The sequence below is a fragment of the Gambusia affinis genome, linkage group LG14, assembly GCF_019740435.1.
Source record: "Gambusia affinis linkage group LG14, SWU_Gaff_1.0, whole genome shotgun sequence".
Lineage (NCBI taxonomy): Eukaryota > Metazoa > Chordata > Actinopteri > Cyprinodontiformes > Poeciliidae > Gambusia > Gambusia affinis.
Genome location: NC_057881.1, coordinates 1,609,842 through 1,627,350, shown reverse-complemented (window position 1 = coordinate 1,627,350; position 17,509 = coordinate 1,609,842). Strand labels below are relative to the sequence as shown.

The following is a 17,509-nucleotide window of genomic DNA, read 5'->3' as shown; positions in this document are numbered from 1 at the left end:
AACCTAACAGTTTGGTGCATAATTTTCTTGAAAATTAACCTTTAAGCAAGTATTAAACATACTAGGCTACAATTCCGTATCAAAATGCTTTTTTTATTGGTCTGGTGTAATATTCTAATTTTCAATGTCATGTTTGAATCATCTGCAAGTGAAAAATCATAATAATTAACAAAAACAAAGTTTTAAATATCCATATGTGTTTCACTTGGTAATAAAGTTCCTGGAATAAATGGATGGGTTTTTAATTCCTTTCTAAACTTCAACACCATAAACAACAAACTGAGACAAATCAACAGTAAACTTATTTTATTAGAGTTTTTCTTCATGTGACAAATGTCTGCAACACAAAATATAAAAGCTTGAAACACTCAGGAAATGCAGGCAGACATTAAACGCTTTAAAGCTCAGTTAAGAGGAAGTTGATGAAACATCACATCCTGTTTGAAACTCCAAACCGGAGTTTTCCTTCAGCAGCCGGGATCCGACAAGCTACGTTTGAGTCCCTGAGGCAACACGATGAGTCAGGAGGTGATTAAAGGTCGTTCAGACGTTTGGTCACCTTTACAATATTTAGCTTTTAATTACATGGAAAAATATGTTGAAGTTTTTGTTCAGTTTATCCCAGGATATTAAGATAAATAAAATGCAACTGAATAAGGCACAAGCTTGCTGTAAAACACATAATTAGTCGAACATGATCACTAAAGAATCGGCACAGCAGCCTTTGGTGTCTGCGGTGATGTGGTCAACTTAATTTATGCTGATTTTATGCACAAAATCAGCAGAAAAGATAGACAGATACACATAGTTCAAGCTTTGAAATGCAACTGATTTACAGTGAAATAAACAGTTTGCTACCCAGGAGGAGCAGGAAGCAGTTTGGTCCACATCCAGCCACTAGGGGGCGGAAGTGATGTAATCTCACCGTCAGGTCGTGACGTCTGCAGTGCAGTTTGAAAAACTGCTCTGTCAAAAATTAACAGCAATATTCTGAGTTATTTAACCATATCAGAAAAAAATGGGGGTTCATTTTTCAAAGACTTATTTTCACCATGTCATTCATTCATTTACAAATAATAGATTCAAACAAGTTAGCAACTTAGATATTTAGTTGGGAGCCAGACTATCAGCTTGGAGTTAAATATTTAGCTCCTAATTAAATATTTACTAACTAACCCTTACTAATTAGCTCGCTAAACGTTGAAATTTATAAATGAATAACTTGGTGAAAATTTAAAAAATATATCCCCGTTTTTTTCATGACAGGCTAAATAATCCAAACAACTGACAGTGTAACTTTACAAACAGAACCTGAAGTCACCAAAGCATCCGACAGTCGGTTGGAGTTTAGAGTCAGTCCTAAACGGGCTGTATGATCTGGAGTGATTGAAGCGCCCCCCTGTGGTCATTCTAGATGCTTCATCTCTGATGACCAAACTGCATCCAGCTCAGGGATTTCTTCTTAGGCTGGATATTTATGGATTATATGCAGTAAATTCGTCCAAGATGGCTTCATCCATCCCTCCCTTCTTTCTTTCCATTTTCCCTCCAGGTGTTTCCTTTTTGCTCTTTTATTAATTGTCTTTTTAAAACTAACTGACTGATGACTCATTCAGCTGTAAAACTGATCGATCAACTTGCTTCATTGATAATCTTTCCTTTGTGCTTCATAATACCCTGAAGAGTCCGTTTGGTGCTGAAAACACTGAAATGCGTCACCTCATGTCACCCATCAAAAACAATCAGTCCAGAGAGGAAACCTTCATCATGACGAGCGGAAGCTGCTTCCTTCCTCATCCTCATTGGGACCAGGATCGCTCAGGCAGCGGGTCGGTTTCTGCCTCTCTGATTGGCCGTCTGCGCTCCGATTCGACTCGTCCAGCAGGGCGGCGCTGTCGGACGGCCTGGGGCTCTCGTTCTCATCGTAGGTGTAGACTTTGTGCTCTTAAATAAAAAAATTAAAACAAAGAAAGCAACAGATCCTTCAATGTCATTTATTTTCATAAAAATATGCATAAAAAACATTAATGAAGGCCTGAAAGGTGCATCGTATCCCAGCAATTTGTATTAAAATATTTAAATCACACAAAAATAAAATAAGAATTATAACAAAATAAGAAAATAAATTTGATCTGCAGAGAAATCTGCAGTAATTTCAGAAAATATTTTATATGAAATTCAAATTGAGTTTCTGGTTGTGATAATTTATTGGATCAGAACCGCAGTTCATGTTTAAATGATGAAATATTTTAAACAGGCAGTTTCTCATAAACAAACTCATTTGTTAATTAAAAAAGTATTTTAAAACCTGATCCAGAGCGCTCTCTGGTGGACAAACTTTGCAACAACGCCTCTGTTAGTTGAATAATTAGTGTTGAAAGTTTAACTATTTAGTTTCTTAGAGAACATGAACCTGAGTGATGATGCTGCAGAAATTAGGAAAGATTGTTGGAAAATTCTGGTTCACAAAGTCGGAGACGGGAAAGTTATGAGGAGGGAAAAACGTTTTACTGAAAAGAGGCAAAACAAATGTAGCAAAATAACAATAAGCAGAAAACATTTTTATTTGTTTTGTAAAAAAAAAAATTCTAATTCCTCCTTGCAAAATTATATTTGTAAACAAACGTAGATGATTAAGTTTTTAATTAAAGCTTTTCACATGATGATGAACTGATATGAAAATCTGGGCAGATTACCGATATTTACCAATATTTTAAATATTTTACTATCGTTTCTAGACCTATGACAAAAAAATGAGTAGAAACAGAGGGAAACAAGATAAAAAATAAATATTGTTCGTTAATATCGGTCCAGGTTTATTTATCGGATCAATATCGATGTTCGTACCAATATATCGCCCATCTCTATTTTTAACTTTAACGTCTCTTTTCCTTGTGGCGGTTACAAAATGTCAATTAAAAAACCATTAAAAGTTTGAATGTTTCTCATTGAAGGAGTCCCGTTTCCATGGAAACCCACCTGGTTCGAACCAAACCTTCCGGACCGACGGCGTTTCCTGTCGCTTCGCCGGAACGGTGAGGTAGTGGCTCATCTGCAGGGGACAGAAAACGTTACCATACCATACCAGCTTTATTTATAAAGCACTTTAAAACAACCACAGTTGATACAAGGTGCTGTACAATCCAAAAACACAACAAAATAAAAATAATTTTAATTAAAAGTAGTTTAGTTACGGGCGGTTCTGATGGACTGGTTCGGTTCTGATGGTCCAATTCGGATTCAGAACTGGAACCGGAACTCACCCGCCGCTCCATCTCGACCCGCTGCCGCCGGAAGCGGACCTCGCTCAGGTTGTCCTCAAACGGGTCCATGAAGAGGTCGTGTCTGCTGTAGGAGCGCAGCTGAAGGAGAGAGGGGAGAAAAAGCTGACTTCCTGTTGCAACAGGAAGTGAGAGTCTTCATCGTCATCGCTCTTCCTCACCCTCTGCCGCGTGTTCTGCAGGTTGGCCCGAAGGATCCGGCGGATCTCGGCTTCGCGGGTCTTTGAGATCTTGGGGATCATTCGCTCTGGTGTCGGTTCTCTCTGCTGCTCCATGTTTCTTTAAGAAAAGAGGAAATAAAAGCTAAAATTAAAAAAATCAAAAATAAAATTAGAAATACTTTCTTCTCTCGTGAAAGGAGCAAATTAATCACACCGATGTAAAATTAATATTTATACAAGTAGAAAAGATAAAAGCTCAGACTGTAAATATGAAAGTAACCAACATAGAAAGTTCTCCTTCTAAAAGTTTTTTATTTTTTTGACTTTTCCTTTAACATAGAAAGTACTTCTGAACCAGAGCTTCTACATTTTTGGATTTTAACAGACAGTAATCCGGATCAGAACTTCTGTGTTTTTTGTATTTTTTAACATAGAAGGTACTCCCCACCCTGAGGTTCTGGCCGATTTTAACTTTTTAACTCTTAACTTATTTAACATAGAAGGTACACCTGGACCCATAGTTTGTTTTTTTGGACTTTCCCTTTAACACAAAGTGCTTCTGAACCAGAACTCTTCTATATTTTGGGACTCTTTGACACAGAAGGTACTCCTCATCCACAGTTTTTGGAACTTTTTCCTGTACAATAGAAAGTACTCCTGGTCCTGATTCTGTGTTTTTTCTGTGTCTGGTTCTTCTCTAACCCCAGCTGCTCACTCAAATTGAAGTTAAAATGGAGTTTTTCCTTTCCACTGTCGCCTCATGCTTGTCCAGTCTGAGGGATTGCTGACTAAACACTTTCTACAGCTCTGCATATTAAACTGGTGTAACTGGAATTAAACAGGAAGGCATAAAAAAAAGAAACAATAATTGACCAGATAAAATGAATCTAAAGAGAGAGACTGACTGGGCGGCGGCCATGACGGAGGGCAGCTTGGCGGCGCTCCCGCTCTCCACCAGCATCATGGCCTGCTTCATCTCCATTTTGTTGTAGAAGGAGATGAGCTGCGGCTCGCTGGAGCGATCGCCTGCGATCAGCCACTTCTTCACGTACGTCTTATTGAAGCGATTCAGCCTGAAACAGAAAAATAAAACTTTCCTGAACCTGAAACTATAAATTCAGTTTTACAGTTGGTGTTTATAAACTGCTCACTTTGATTTAAAGTGATTCAGGAAACGTTGCTTTTAACTTGGATAAAAGTGTCGCCTTTTTCTGCAGAAACAAACCAACAAACCACTTCCTGCATTTCTCTTCCTCACAAAAACCTCAAAGTAAAACCGGCTGCAGAAATCAGAAATCTAACGTTTCCATATTCAAACATACAGACATCAAAATGTATCCGGTAATGAATCCAACAGGGAAGAAGGAAACAAAATCTTAATGCTTTTCTGGAATATTCAGAGCTGAAAGGATTTTAATTGAAGTTATCGTCATTTGTTCATGTTCCAACCATAAACTTCAGTTTTTTGGAGGATTTTTGGTGACAAACTGCTGCATATTTATAAAATGGAATGAAATTCAGATTTTATAAAAAGTTGAAAAGTGTGGCAGGCATTTTTATTGCAGCAACATTAATGGAGTGCATTAAACAGACAATCATATATATATATATATATATATATATATATATATATATATATACACATATATATATATATATATATATATATATATATATATATATATATATATATATATATATATATATATATATATATACACATATATATATATATATATATATATATATATATACTATAAATCTGCTTTGATCTAAACCTGTGGCTGCATGTTCAGGTCTTTAACAAGTTTTTCTCTGTGATTATCAAGGATTTTGAGAGCTTTCCGGTCCCACAGCATGATGCTGCCATAATGTCGGCAGGCTAAGCAGCTGATTTTGGTTTTCAGTTCTCAGGAATCTTGTTAAATCTTAATTTTAATACCTTATTTGTTCATCAAACATCAACACAGGACACAGGATAAAAGTTTGGAGTGTCCTACTTGTCCTTCCAGTGGTGATGTCCATAATGTCCACAGATGTCTTCGATTCCTGTAAGCAGGTGGTCCAGGAACTATTGACAAGATTATTATTAAAATCCAGTTGTTTCCACGTTGATTTGGTTCGTATCAACGGCTGGACGTCCCACCTGAGTGTGAATCTCCTCGTTTATTGACGGTTTGCTCTCCTTCTTCTTCTTCACTGCCAGCAGCTCCACCAGAGGCCGGATGGTCATCCCCTGAGGACAGGAACCAGCACCAGTTTCAATTTACAGACAAGTTGCTCTGATCATCTTAAAAGTAAAAACATTTGGGATGTGCTGTGGCGGCGCCGGGGTTAAGTACAAGTATAACAACCTGGACGTGGCTGTCGCAGGTTCGATTCCCGGCCTGGCGACCTTTGCCGCTTTTCTCATTACCCACTTTCCTGTGAATTAACTATCAAATAAAGGCCATTAGAGCCAATAAACAATTAAATAATAACACCTGCACAAAGACGGTGAAGAAGATGACTGTGATGATGGCGGTGAGGAACATGCCCCTGGTGTTTTTGTTGTCCCCATCCTCATGTATAAGGTATCCCAGAGAGAAGGCGATTGCACCTCGCAGGCCACCGTAGGCCACGATGAACTGGTCCTTTTTGGTCAGCTTCACAATACGAAATTTATTTATAATGAAGGTGAGGCCAATGACTCCTGAAATACACAGAAAGCCAGACAGAAAATCAGTTTTTACAGAAAAGAACGGAGAAAAAAACCCAGAAAAAATATTAAGTCAAAAAAATGTGGAATAGTAGATAATTTTATTTTATTTTATATCTTCAGAATAACCATATAACTTGACTGGTTAGTAACATTGTTATTCATGTGTAGAAAATATCTAAAACCAGACAGCTATTAGCTAAACTTAGTCAATATAACTTAGCTAAACCTAACTAGCTAAGTAGCTTATTTAGCTAGCTTAAATATATTGAATTAATCATTATTTCAACAATCGATTAATCACGATTAAATTGATTAATCGTTTCAGCCCATTCAATCAGACGACACCAGAATGATTTCTACCTGCTAAAGCCCAGAATAATGAGAGTTTTATGACTTTTATCAATGTCTTTAGACTACCAAACCTTTAAACAAGTTGAAAAAGTCTAGACCGTAACGTCATGTCATTATTTCAACAATCGATTAATCACAATTAAACTGATTAATTGTTTCAGCCCTCATTGGATCACTGTTCAAACAGACCCAACACTCTGGAAAGGAGGCAGAAGACGAGGGTGAAGATCACAAAGATCCAGTTCCAGTTGTGAGGGCCTTCCACTGTGGAAACCCCGAGGAAGATGAAGATTAGCGTCTCGCTCACGCTGCTCCACATCTTCAGGAAGTATTTGATGGTGGTGTAGGACTTGTGGGAGATGTTGGCCTCCACATACGGCCGCATGACGACGCCACAGGCAATCAAACTGTTTGAGAGAAAGGAGGTGATGAAGTTCTCAAAAGTTAAACACCGACATGAAAGAATGCTGCAGCCTGACCACTGGACCTCTGCTGCGGTATCTGACACCGAGCCGCCAGAAACAACAACTGAACCTGGACGAGACAGAAGATCTCCCTAAAATCTTACGACATGATCCCGGACAGATGAAAGACCTCTGCGGAGAGGTAGGCCATGTAGCTGTAGAGGAAGACGAACAGCGGCTCGATGACGCGGGAGTGCGAGGTGAAGCGTGACGTGAAGGCACCCAGGACGCCGTAGATGACACCTGCCAGGATGCCGCCGAGCGAAACCACGAAGAAAGAGACCACGCCGAGGAAGGCGTCGCCAACGGTAACAGTTTCTGCGTGGGAAAACTCCTCAAACAGGTGATACAAAACCTGTGGGCAGAAACATCGCATGGTAGATACTGCATCAAAATCTGTTCAAAGCTAAAAATAATACATCTGAAAATCAGAAAATTAGAGGTGAAACGATTAATCGTGATTAATCAATTGTAGAAATAATCATCAACTAATTTAGTCATCGATTAATCGTTAACTGGAGAATACAAACTTACAAAAAGACAATTTTACTGAAAGAACAACACACTAAAATCAAAATCAAATCAAATCAAACTTTATTTGTATATCACATTTCAGCAGCAAGGCATTTCAAAGTGCTTCACATCAAATCAAACACAAAAATACAATGCAACATAGAATCAACAATAAAAACACAACATCAAGTCAGATTCCATCAATAAATTTGTAATTGATTACGTTTCAAATAAAACTCTAACCAAGTGGGTTTTTAGTTGAGATTTAAAGGAAGTCAGTGTTTCAGCTGTTTTACAGTTTTCTGGAAGTTTGTTCCAGATTTTTGGTGCATAGATGCTGAAAGCTGCTTCTCCTCGTTTGGTTCTGGTTCTGGAGATGGAGAGCAGAACCAGAACCAGAACCTGAGAGGTTCTGGAAGGTTGATACAACAGCAGCAGATCTTTAATGTATTGTGGTGCTAAACCATTCAGTGGTTTATAAACTAACAACAGGATTTTAAAGTCTATTCTTTGAGCTACAGGGAGCCAGTGGAGAGACTTTAAAACTGGTGTTATGTGCTCTAACTTCCTGGTTTTAGTTAGAACACGAGCAGCAGCATTCTGGATCAGCTGCAGCTGTTTGATTGATTTGTTGGACAGACTCTGAGCCATAATTTCACCAAAACGGTGCCAAAAATATAAAAAATGTTTTATTCATGGAAAATAAAACCTTTGTTTATGAGTATGTTTAAGTAAATGTAGTTTACTCTAGTTACTTTCAGACTCTATAAAGCATTTTATTAATCAGTTAATTTAAAAATAAATTAACTCAATATTTAATGCTGAGTCAAGCAGAAAGGTCTGAGCTTTTCACATGTCAATGTCAAACTGATTTTTTTTTATTTCTCAGCCAGATCTAGAGAAACTCATCCAGGCGTTTATCTTCAGTCGTATTGATTATTGTAATGGCGTCTTCACAGGCCTGTCCAACAAATCAATCAAACAGCTGCAGCTGATCCAGAATGCTGCTGCTGCTCGTGTTCTAACTAAAACCAGGAAGATAGAGCACATAACACCAGTTTTAAAGTCCCTCCACTGGCTCCCTGTAGCTCAAAGAATAGACTTTAAAATACTGTTGTTAGTTTATAAACCACTGAATGGTTTAGCACCACAATACATTAAAAATCTGCTGCTGTTGTATCAACATTCCAGAACTCTCAGGTTCTGGTTCTGGTTCTGCTCTGCATCCCCAGAACCAAACGAGGAGAAGCAGCATTTAGCATCTATGCACCACAAATCTGGAACAAACTTCCAGAAAACTGTAAAACAGCTGAAACACTGACTTCCTTTAAATCTCAACTAAAAACCCACTTGTTTAGAGTTTTATTTGAAACGTAATCAATTACAAATTTATTGACGGAATCTGACTTGATGTTGTTTTTATTGTTGATTCTATGTTGCATTGTATTTTTGTGTTTGATTTAATGTAAAGCTCTTTGAAATGCCTTGCTGCTGAAATGTGCTATACAAATAAAGTTTGATTGATTGATTGATTGATTGATTGATTGATTGATTGATTGATTGATTGAGACAGTTGTGAGGTGTCCATCTTACCACTGTCACCGCATCGTTAAGCAGCGACTCTCCAAACACCAGGATGTGCAGCAGCTCGTTGATGTGGATTTCCTCGAACACGGCCAGAACCGCCACCGGGTCCACGGCCGAGATGATGGATCCGAACAGCAGGCAGGACAGCAGGCTAACATGGGCGGCTGCGGCGGCCTCAATCTGGCACACGGCGAACATCATCCCGCCGACGAAGAAGGCGTTCCACAGCGTCCCCACCACCGCGAAGACCAGGATGGTGCCCATGTTCTCGGTGAAGGCCCGGATGGGCAGGAAGTAGCCGGCGTCGAGGATGATGGGCGGCAGCAGGTAGAGGAAGAAGAGCTTGGTGTCCATGACCGGCGCCTTCTCGTGGATCGCTTTGATGACGCCGCCAACGAGCAGACCGACGAAGATCAGCAGGCAGCTCTCCGGAACGATGTGGGAAACTCTGGGAATGATGTGGAAACCTTTTGGGAGAACAAAAATTGGATTCAGTTAATGAAGAAACTTTTTACTCTAGAAGGCGATGCTTTATGATCTCCACAAGCTGAAGAAGAAAACTTTCAACAGTTAACAAATACTTATAATGTTATTTTTTAAAACTCTTTTTATCGTCTACAATTTCTATTTTTTATTAATTTGTGTCACTTAGACACTGAAAAACATTGAGTGCATTTAATTCAGTTAATTTAAGTTTGATAGGGACAGCGTCACAGAGCTGGATGGACTTTTAAACCTCTTACAACCAGTAAAAACTGAAGCAATAATCATTTAAAGTAGCACAACACAATGTTGACAACATACACACAATCACACTTATAAACAATTATATTTTAAAAATTCGGTAGTTATTATTATAAATGCAGATTTGCTAATCATTTCCTTCAGTTTCGTAAAACATTTTTAATTCTGGGATTTTGATCAAAATCAAAAATTGTAAAAACATTAAATGGAACCGTAGTTATTATTCCAGTCTAATTTAAAAGGGCAAATAAAATGTTTCCTGAATCATCACACTTAATATTTTACATTTATCTTATATGAACCTCAGCATGTCTTGTAAAAATAATCACACAATTGAATTTTTCAACATAAAGATTAAAAACATGCTGCATAGTTTTCATTTTTTAGAAATAAAACTCCTAGTAATGTGATTTAAATCCTCGTTTTTACGCTCATAGCCCGAATTAAAATACTTTTCCACTAACTGCTTGTAAATAAACAAAGTCAGTCACAGACTTCAGATTGACCTTCTCAGCTGAAAGTGTAAAACCATCTGCAGGTTTTACTTTGTCGTCATGCAGAATCAGAAATGCAGCTGCAGGACGCCTCGACTCTGCAGTCATGTGACTCAGGTCAGTGTAGCGTCACTCCTCCTCCTCACTCTGGAGGATGGTTGTTATCGCGCCGCGCCTCAGGACAGGAAGCGGGTCCGACCCACAGAGCCAACGGCTGCACCGACAGATAAACCAGGTCTCCTACTGAGCATGCTCAGTAGGAGACTCGGCCTCCCTGCATCTCCACCTGATCTAAGGAACAAATTCATTTCAACTTCTGCTCACTTCAACCCAGAACTGCAGAGCACTAAATAGATCAGGGGTGTCCAACGTGTGGCCTGGGGGCCATTTGTGGCCCCTGGCATGATTTTGTGTGGTCCCTGACCAAAAATCAAGAATTGTAAAAATTTGGCCAACAAATTTAAATTCCAAAGCAGAAAATTTGGAAAATGTTTTTGATGCTTAATGACACACTGTAAAAACACAAAATCTTATTTTATGAGTATTTTACAAGTATTTATAATTTTTAGTGCAAATATCTTAGTACACTTGAAACGAGGCAGTTTATTTTATTTAAAACAATTCAATTTATAATTGGAATAATCTAGTACTTTTTTATCAATATTTAAACAAGATACTGAAAATTGTAAGTTAGTTTTGTCTTACTTCGACTGTACTGAGATATTTGAACTAGAAACTACTAAAATTCTTGGTAAAAGTTTGTGTTTTGCAGTGTATAAAGATTTAGTAAAAAAAGGACAATTGTTGAGCATGTAAAACTAAAAAAGAGAACTATGTAAATATATATATATATATTAAAAAATCACAAACTCATTTTTACATTTCTTATTTAATGACTTTGTGGCCCACCAGCAGTTTAAATTTACCCGTTTTGGCCACCAGGGCAAAAAGTCTGGACACCCCTGAAAAAGAGGAAGTGAATGAATACTTTGGGTTGCCAGGTTTGGGATAATCCCTCCATTTAATTCATCTACACATCTGAACTGAAATCATTTCGATTTCACATCGAAGAAGCAAAACAGGAATATAGAAAACCAGATTTTTACCAGTGTTCCCTAACAAGGTATTATAAGCCTGGCGGGCCACCAGGCTGAACTTTGTTTATCTCTTAAATATTTTAGAGATGTACACCAGTAACAGTGCTAGCAGAGTTGGGTTTATATTTAATAAAACATCAGTAACTTTTAGCAGACAAATATTTTAAAAGATAATGGCAACTGCTTATATTGTACACACAACCTACAGAAACACTAGTTTATTTAAAACTGTTGTATTTTCTTTGCCTGGGTGGACCTAGCCCCGCCTTCGAGACGCAGCTCCCCTCCACTCAGCTCCTTCAGACTAGCCAGCAGTAATTAGCAAACAGCTGGTGGAGCTGCTGCTCAGTGAACGCTGGTAAAAACGCTGCTAAAGGGTTAATAGAGGAGCCATGTTGGGACGACTTCCTGAAGGCGGAGTTACAGAAAGAGCAGGAGTGTCTTAAAGAGACAGAAGCCCAATTCCAAAATGTTAAATTACAAAGTTAAAATTCTTTTAAGTCATATTAGATATTTTTATAACACCTGAAGGTAGTAGCTACTAAATTATGCTCGGTATGCCTCGGTAACTCTTAACACTGCCCCTTTAATAAAAAGATGCATTACCTTTTTGACCACCAGGTGTCACTCCCTCCACAGCCTGAGCCTCCATAAAGAGGAAGCTGGAAGGTGGTGGTTTTTAATCACTGCTTCCTGCTCTCCTTTTAGAGTTTGATTTTCTTTTTGTTAGTCCGCCCAGCTCAGATTGTTTGTCTCCTCTCAGTGTTTGTGAGGTCAGGCTGACGACCGTCCAATCATTTTGTTTGTTTTGTCCTCCGTTTGTCTTTGGGTCACTTCCTGAATATTTATATTCGATGTCGCTGTTAATCTTAAATATGAGACCGGATCCTGTTTGGTGTGATCTTGAGTTTGGATTGCATGTGATCATGTTGCAGTGAGTCGAGTGCATCTACAGTTTGCAGTGAGGATTGTAGTGGTTTATGTGGGTTTGTCTGCCTGAAGTGGTGCTTAAATTCAGTTTGAACATTATCAGATTGACAACGAATGGATAAAGTTAATGGGAAACAATAAATTACGACACAATAAATATTGTTAATAACCAACTTCATTCTCGTTGTTGTTTATTGCCCTTCGGCTTGACGGAGTCAACATTTTCCTTTCACTGTCTAACTGAAGGTTATTTTAGTAATCGACTGGCTGGTTTTATTCACTATATAAACTAATCTGACTCTGAGTGGAAAAGCCTGATGACAGTCACTATTAACCAAACGTGACCTTATTACAAGTCGACCAGGTATGGAGGAGCCCAGACCATCACACCACCAACACCGTGCTTCACTACAATGTTCTGGTTTACTTTACAGAAGATTCCTGGCAGCTTCTGGCTTTGGGGAAACCTGTAATTAAACTGGAACTGCCACTTTCCATCAAGTAATTACAGTCAGATTATTACAGATCTACATGGGATCGCCGTTTCACAAATAATAATTTATGAGATAATAACAGACAATATAACACTTTCTTGAAAACCAGGACCCTCCAAACCTGCAGCACCTCACTTTGTTGAGCTCGGCCTCTCTGGTCCTCAGGTTCTGGTTCTGCATCCCCAAAACCAGAACCAAACATGGAGAAGCAGCATTCAGCTTCTATGCACCACAAATCTGGAACAAACTTCCAGAAAACAGAAAAACTACGGAAACGCTGAGTTCCTTCAGATCAAGGATAAGAACTCACCGGATTTTGATTAACAGAAATATTTTCCAACATGTTTGATAAAATGTAACGGTTGCTGCTGGTTTCACTGTGCGGTGTTTTATGTTGCAAAGCACTTTGGATTGCCTTGTTTAAAGAAATAACCTTTGACCTCTATCTATTTTAGCAGTGCAGACAGAAGTTTCTTCCTGATTAAGTGAACTTTGTTTTAACTGAATGTTTCCGTGACTCACCCAGCTTCATGAGCAGCGCCAGCAGGATCCACAGGGAAATCTCAAACGGCATCCGGACATAATCGTAGTTCGACTCGAGGACGGGGAAAGCCTTCTTGTGTTTCGTGGCGTTGGTTCCATGATCCTGGTCCTGGTCGTGATGCTCCCGGTTCGGTTCTGGCCTGGTGTCGTTGCGCCCTGTGAAGATATCTCTGGTCCAGGAAGAGCCGCTGAGGATCAGGAGAATCAGGAGGACCGAGCCGAACCGAAGCGAAACGGATCCTGGACCGACCACGGCCATGTTCGGATGGATCCGGTTCCGATCAGCGGCTGGATGGAGGCGCGCGACACGTGGAGTCGCAGATGTTGCGCAGAAACTCTGCGGTCATGTTAAAACTGCGCACACCTGCAGAGGAAAGAGGACAGGGAGGCGACGGCAGGAAAAAGGTCAGCTGCTCATCATCAGGCACGCGCCGCGGTCACGCGCTCACGTCGCACATATGCAGTCTGACAGCACGGGGGCGCTGTTTCCCCAAAGAAACGTCAGCCTGCTACTCTTCTGTCTGCAACACGGAGCTGAAGCGACACCTGCTGGAGAGGAGGACTCATGTCTCTCAATTAATGAAGCCAGAATATGAGATTTTTTATTTCCATGAGGGTTCTCCTGATTAATAAAACGTTTTGAGAGAAAAAGGTTAAAATCTGATGAAAAAATATTCAAAACTAAAATTTAAAAATCTGAAGAAAAAAACCCCAGAGAAGAATTAAGAAAAATAGATAAAAGCAAGGAAATGTTTTTCTGACTATTTTTTGTCATTACATTGTAGACCTCTATTCTACATTAGCATGAAGTCAAAAAATGACTTTATTCTAAAAATATATAAATAGACCTGATTCTAGTTATTTTAGGGGTTCTTCATAATTTTTTTTTAAGAAGAACTGAGGATAAAAATGCTCTTTGGGAGGTAAAAGTTGCTGATTCTGGAGCAATTATATTAAAAATGAAAGACAAGACAAACAGTACAGGAATCTATTTAATATAGATATATAAAGGTGTCAGGTGAAGCTGAGAAAGTGAGATGACATTGTGCATAAAGTTATTTCTGCAGCGTTTTTGCCATGATACAACAAATGACTAAAGAGGAAAAAATAGTGACAAACATTTGTGATAAATATAAATCAATTAATCCTTTTGTTGAACTACAAAAATAACAATTACTTTATGTAAAATCTTCTAATTTTCTAGTGAAATTAATACTGCATTAAAGGAAAACCCCTGATCGCGTCTTCAATTCATCGCTTATCTCACCTGCAGACAAAACTTTAATTCTCCTTTTCCAAACACCTGAAGGTCCTCAGAGTCAAACACAAACCGTCTCCGACATCCCAAAACATTCAGTCACATTTCCAAAGAGCTCCTCAGTGACGTTTCTCACGACTCGCCGCCATCTGCCTGGCGCTGTACAGAGACACTCCCATCCCCAGGGTGGCCATCGTCATGGCGACAGGCTCCATGATGCTGCTGTACGGTTGGACCCGAACCTCGCCGGACATCTGCCTCTGCAGCAGAGACGGACAGGCAGGAGGAAAATATTTTCCATTGGTTGTTTTCATCACAGCGAAGAATAAATGCTAATTTCTGAATGTTTTCACACCAGAACTCAACATGAACAGAAACAAGCGTTTGTGTTTTTATCAGATTTATCACCCAGCCGACCTGAAATGAGCCCCACAGCTCTATATGAAATATTAATGCACACACTTTCCATCCAGTCATCTTCGGTCCAACGTGTCCATTAAAGATTCATTCCTTCAGGACTCAGCGGACTGGTTCCGGTCTCACATCAGCAGATTCAGTTCTGCTTTCACTGAACGCTACCAGTAAATGTGCGTCACATTTCCACTATTATCCAGAACGCCCAGTGATGTTTGTCCACATAACTAGTTTTTATGTTGATTGTTGGTTAGAGGGTTGATTGCTTGGGGAAAACTTGAGTTGATTGTTGTTAGTTGGTGCAGTAGTCAGGTTTATGGTCAGAATTTGGTTAATTAAGTTGGTTGATTGGTTATTAGTTGGTTGATAGGGTTGGTTAAGAGGTCAGCTGGTTAGAACTGGTTTGGTTTGAGCAGGACGCTCGGTCGTTTGGCTGATGGTTGGTAGGTTTGTTGTTCAGTTGATTTCTTGAGTTTTTGGCTGTGAATTAAAGTCTTTAGACCAGGATCTCAAACTCCAGGCCTCCAGTCGCTGCCCTGCAGTTTTTAGATGTGCCACAGGTACAAAATACTTAATTACCTCCTCCTTGTGTAGATCAGTTCTCCAGAGCCTCAATGACCTGATTATTCTATTCAGGTGTGGCAGCAGAGGCTCATGTAAAAACTGCAGGACAGTAACTGGAGGACTGGAGTTTGACAGCCCTGAAACTATTTACAGAAACAGTGCTGTAATGCTTAAATCGCCTCGTCTCTACCGAACTCTCACCTGGAGGAGTCGGAAGTATCCTGGAGTCAGCCTTCCCAATCGGAACATCACTCCTGCCGCTGGAGACGCTGATGAGATTAAGAAACGAGAACTGAGCGTCAACCAGGTTCACTGCAACTTGAAGGTTTCCATCAGGAAAAATCAGGTGAAATCTTTGATTCTGAAGGACGTTTGGATTCAAACTCAGCACCAGATTTTGGTTTTGGATGATTTCTAATATTCCTCTGTACCTTAAAACCATAAAAATAAACATTATTCAATGAATTCTTGTGATTTTGCTTCAATCCTTCAATATTTAATGGACAAAACAAACATTATGTTAATAGTCTAATAAATATTAGAATAAACTAAATCACATGGACAATCCCTTTCTTGGACAAAGGAAACATTTATTATTATTAACAATAATAATCAGCATCATAAATATTCCCGTCACAATAAATCAATAGATTCCATGATAAATTAAAACATCAATAATTTCTGTTTGTCTTTTTCATTTTTCTACCAATAACTGGTGATAAATCTTCTGTCTGCTGTTTTAGTCTCAACTGAACCTTTTTAAGGACAGTTTTGTTTATAGACTTCATAACTCATTTTATTTGTTGTTTTATTAAATTATTCATTTTAAATGTTTTCCAGTTTCACTATTAAATGTTCATTACAACTTACAGTTTGTTGAACTTTGAGAAGGTGGTACTGCATTATTCTGCTGTTGCATTACAGGAAAATGGTATCAAATCAGAAATATTATCATTTATCGGAAATAACTTGTGGGATAATTTATCTTCCAGAAGAATTTATCATGACAGGCCTGATCAAAACCATGTCAAGGATCTAAAAACATGTTTATAGTCGCTGTTTGTCCCACAGTTTGCTCTAAAGTCAGTCTACAGCATCAGCAGTCAGTCCTTCTTTAGGAAAAACAAAACGTTTCTCACAGTTTTCAGGAGTAAGTTGGAGGTCCAGAAGCAGCAGCAGCGATCCGCTTCACGGCCGGCTGAGCTGACGAGGCTCCTGCATGTCCCGGATCTTTTGTCTGAAGCTTCGTAAAACGCTCCGTCTGTCACGGATGAATCGGCCGTCCAGACAGTAATGATGGGAGCAGCGAGAGAAAAGTGGCTCTGTGCAGCTTGCTGCACGCTTGAAGGAACATTTGTGTTAATGCACTGCAGAGACTTATGTAACCTGAAAACACTGAGCATGAAACACTGGAAAAGTCTCCCAATTTAGGGCAAAAAACTTCTTTAAGCTTTACTTTAAAAAGAAACTGGACAAGTTCAGATTTTATTTTTGTTTTGAATTATTCTGCTTTCATTTCATAAAGATGTTAAAAATGTATAACACAGGTCTTACTGTAGGTTATTGTTGACAACGGATCTAAAGACAAGACTTTAATGTAAAAAACATTATTATTAAGGGCTAAATAAATGTCAGAACAAGCTAAAAACACACTTGGTTGAGTCTTTTCCTGCAGCTGCCACTCATGCTGTGCAGAGCTGACCAATAAGAAGATGGATAGAGTTGGACTAAACCTTCAGGAATCAGCACAACGTCCTCAACAATCACAGAAACTCTGGGAGTGAATTCACTCAGCAGTTTGCTCCGTTTGCTGCAGATTTCTGCACTGGATTCACAAAGCAGAAAATATTAAATACATGCAAATATAAAAGCACCAGAAATCAAACAAAAAGAGCTCCAGTTCCTCACAAGAT

The 17,509-nt window shown here is 39.0% G+C and overlaps 1 protein-coding gene across 1 annotated transcript; it reads right to left on the bottom strand.

The window, feature by feature from the left end:
* Positions 1 to 289: 289 nt before the first annotated feature.
* Positions 290 to 13,956, bottom strand: LOC122843173 (Na(+)/H(+) exchanger beta-like). The gene is made up of 12 exons (XM_044137746.1): positions 13,340 to 13,956; positions 9,065 to 9,525; positions 7,063 to 7,313; positions 6,684 to 6,901; positions 5,926 to 6,134; positions 5,589 to 5,678; positions 5,443 to 5,513; positions 4,348 to 4,515; positions 3,443 to 3,560; positions 3,264 to 3,362; positions 2,980 to 3,052; positions 290 to 1,944 (listed from the first exon to the last, which is right to left on the bottom strand). The coding sequence occupies exons 1-12, from the start codon at positions 13,617 to 13,619 to the stop codon at positions 1,766 to 1,768; spliced, it is 2,217 nt and encodes a 738-aa protein (XP_043993681.1). The 5' UTR covers positions 13,620 to 13,956; the 3' UTR covers positions 290 to 1,765.
* Positions 13,957 to 17,509: the final 3,553 nt, after the last annotated feature.

Excerpts from the sequence above, each read along its gene's own strand:
- LOC122843173 (XM_044137746.1), bottom strand. The coding sequence starts at position 13,619 with ATGGCCGTGGTCGGTCCAGGATCCGTTTCGCTTCGGTTCGGCTCGGTC. Across the intron at positions 3,561-4,347 it reads TCCGTCATGGCCGCCGCCCA|AAACATGGAGCAGCAGAGAG; the intron begins GTCAGTCTCTCT and ends CTTTTCTTAAAG. Across the intron at positions 3,363-3,442 it reads TGCAGAACACGCGGCAGAGG|CTGCGCTCCTACAGCAGACA; the intron begins GTGAGGAAGAGC and ends TCTCTCCTTCAG.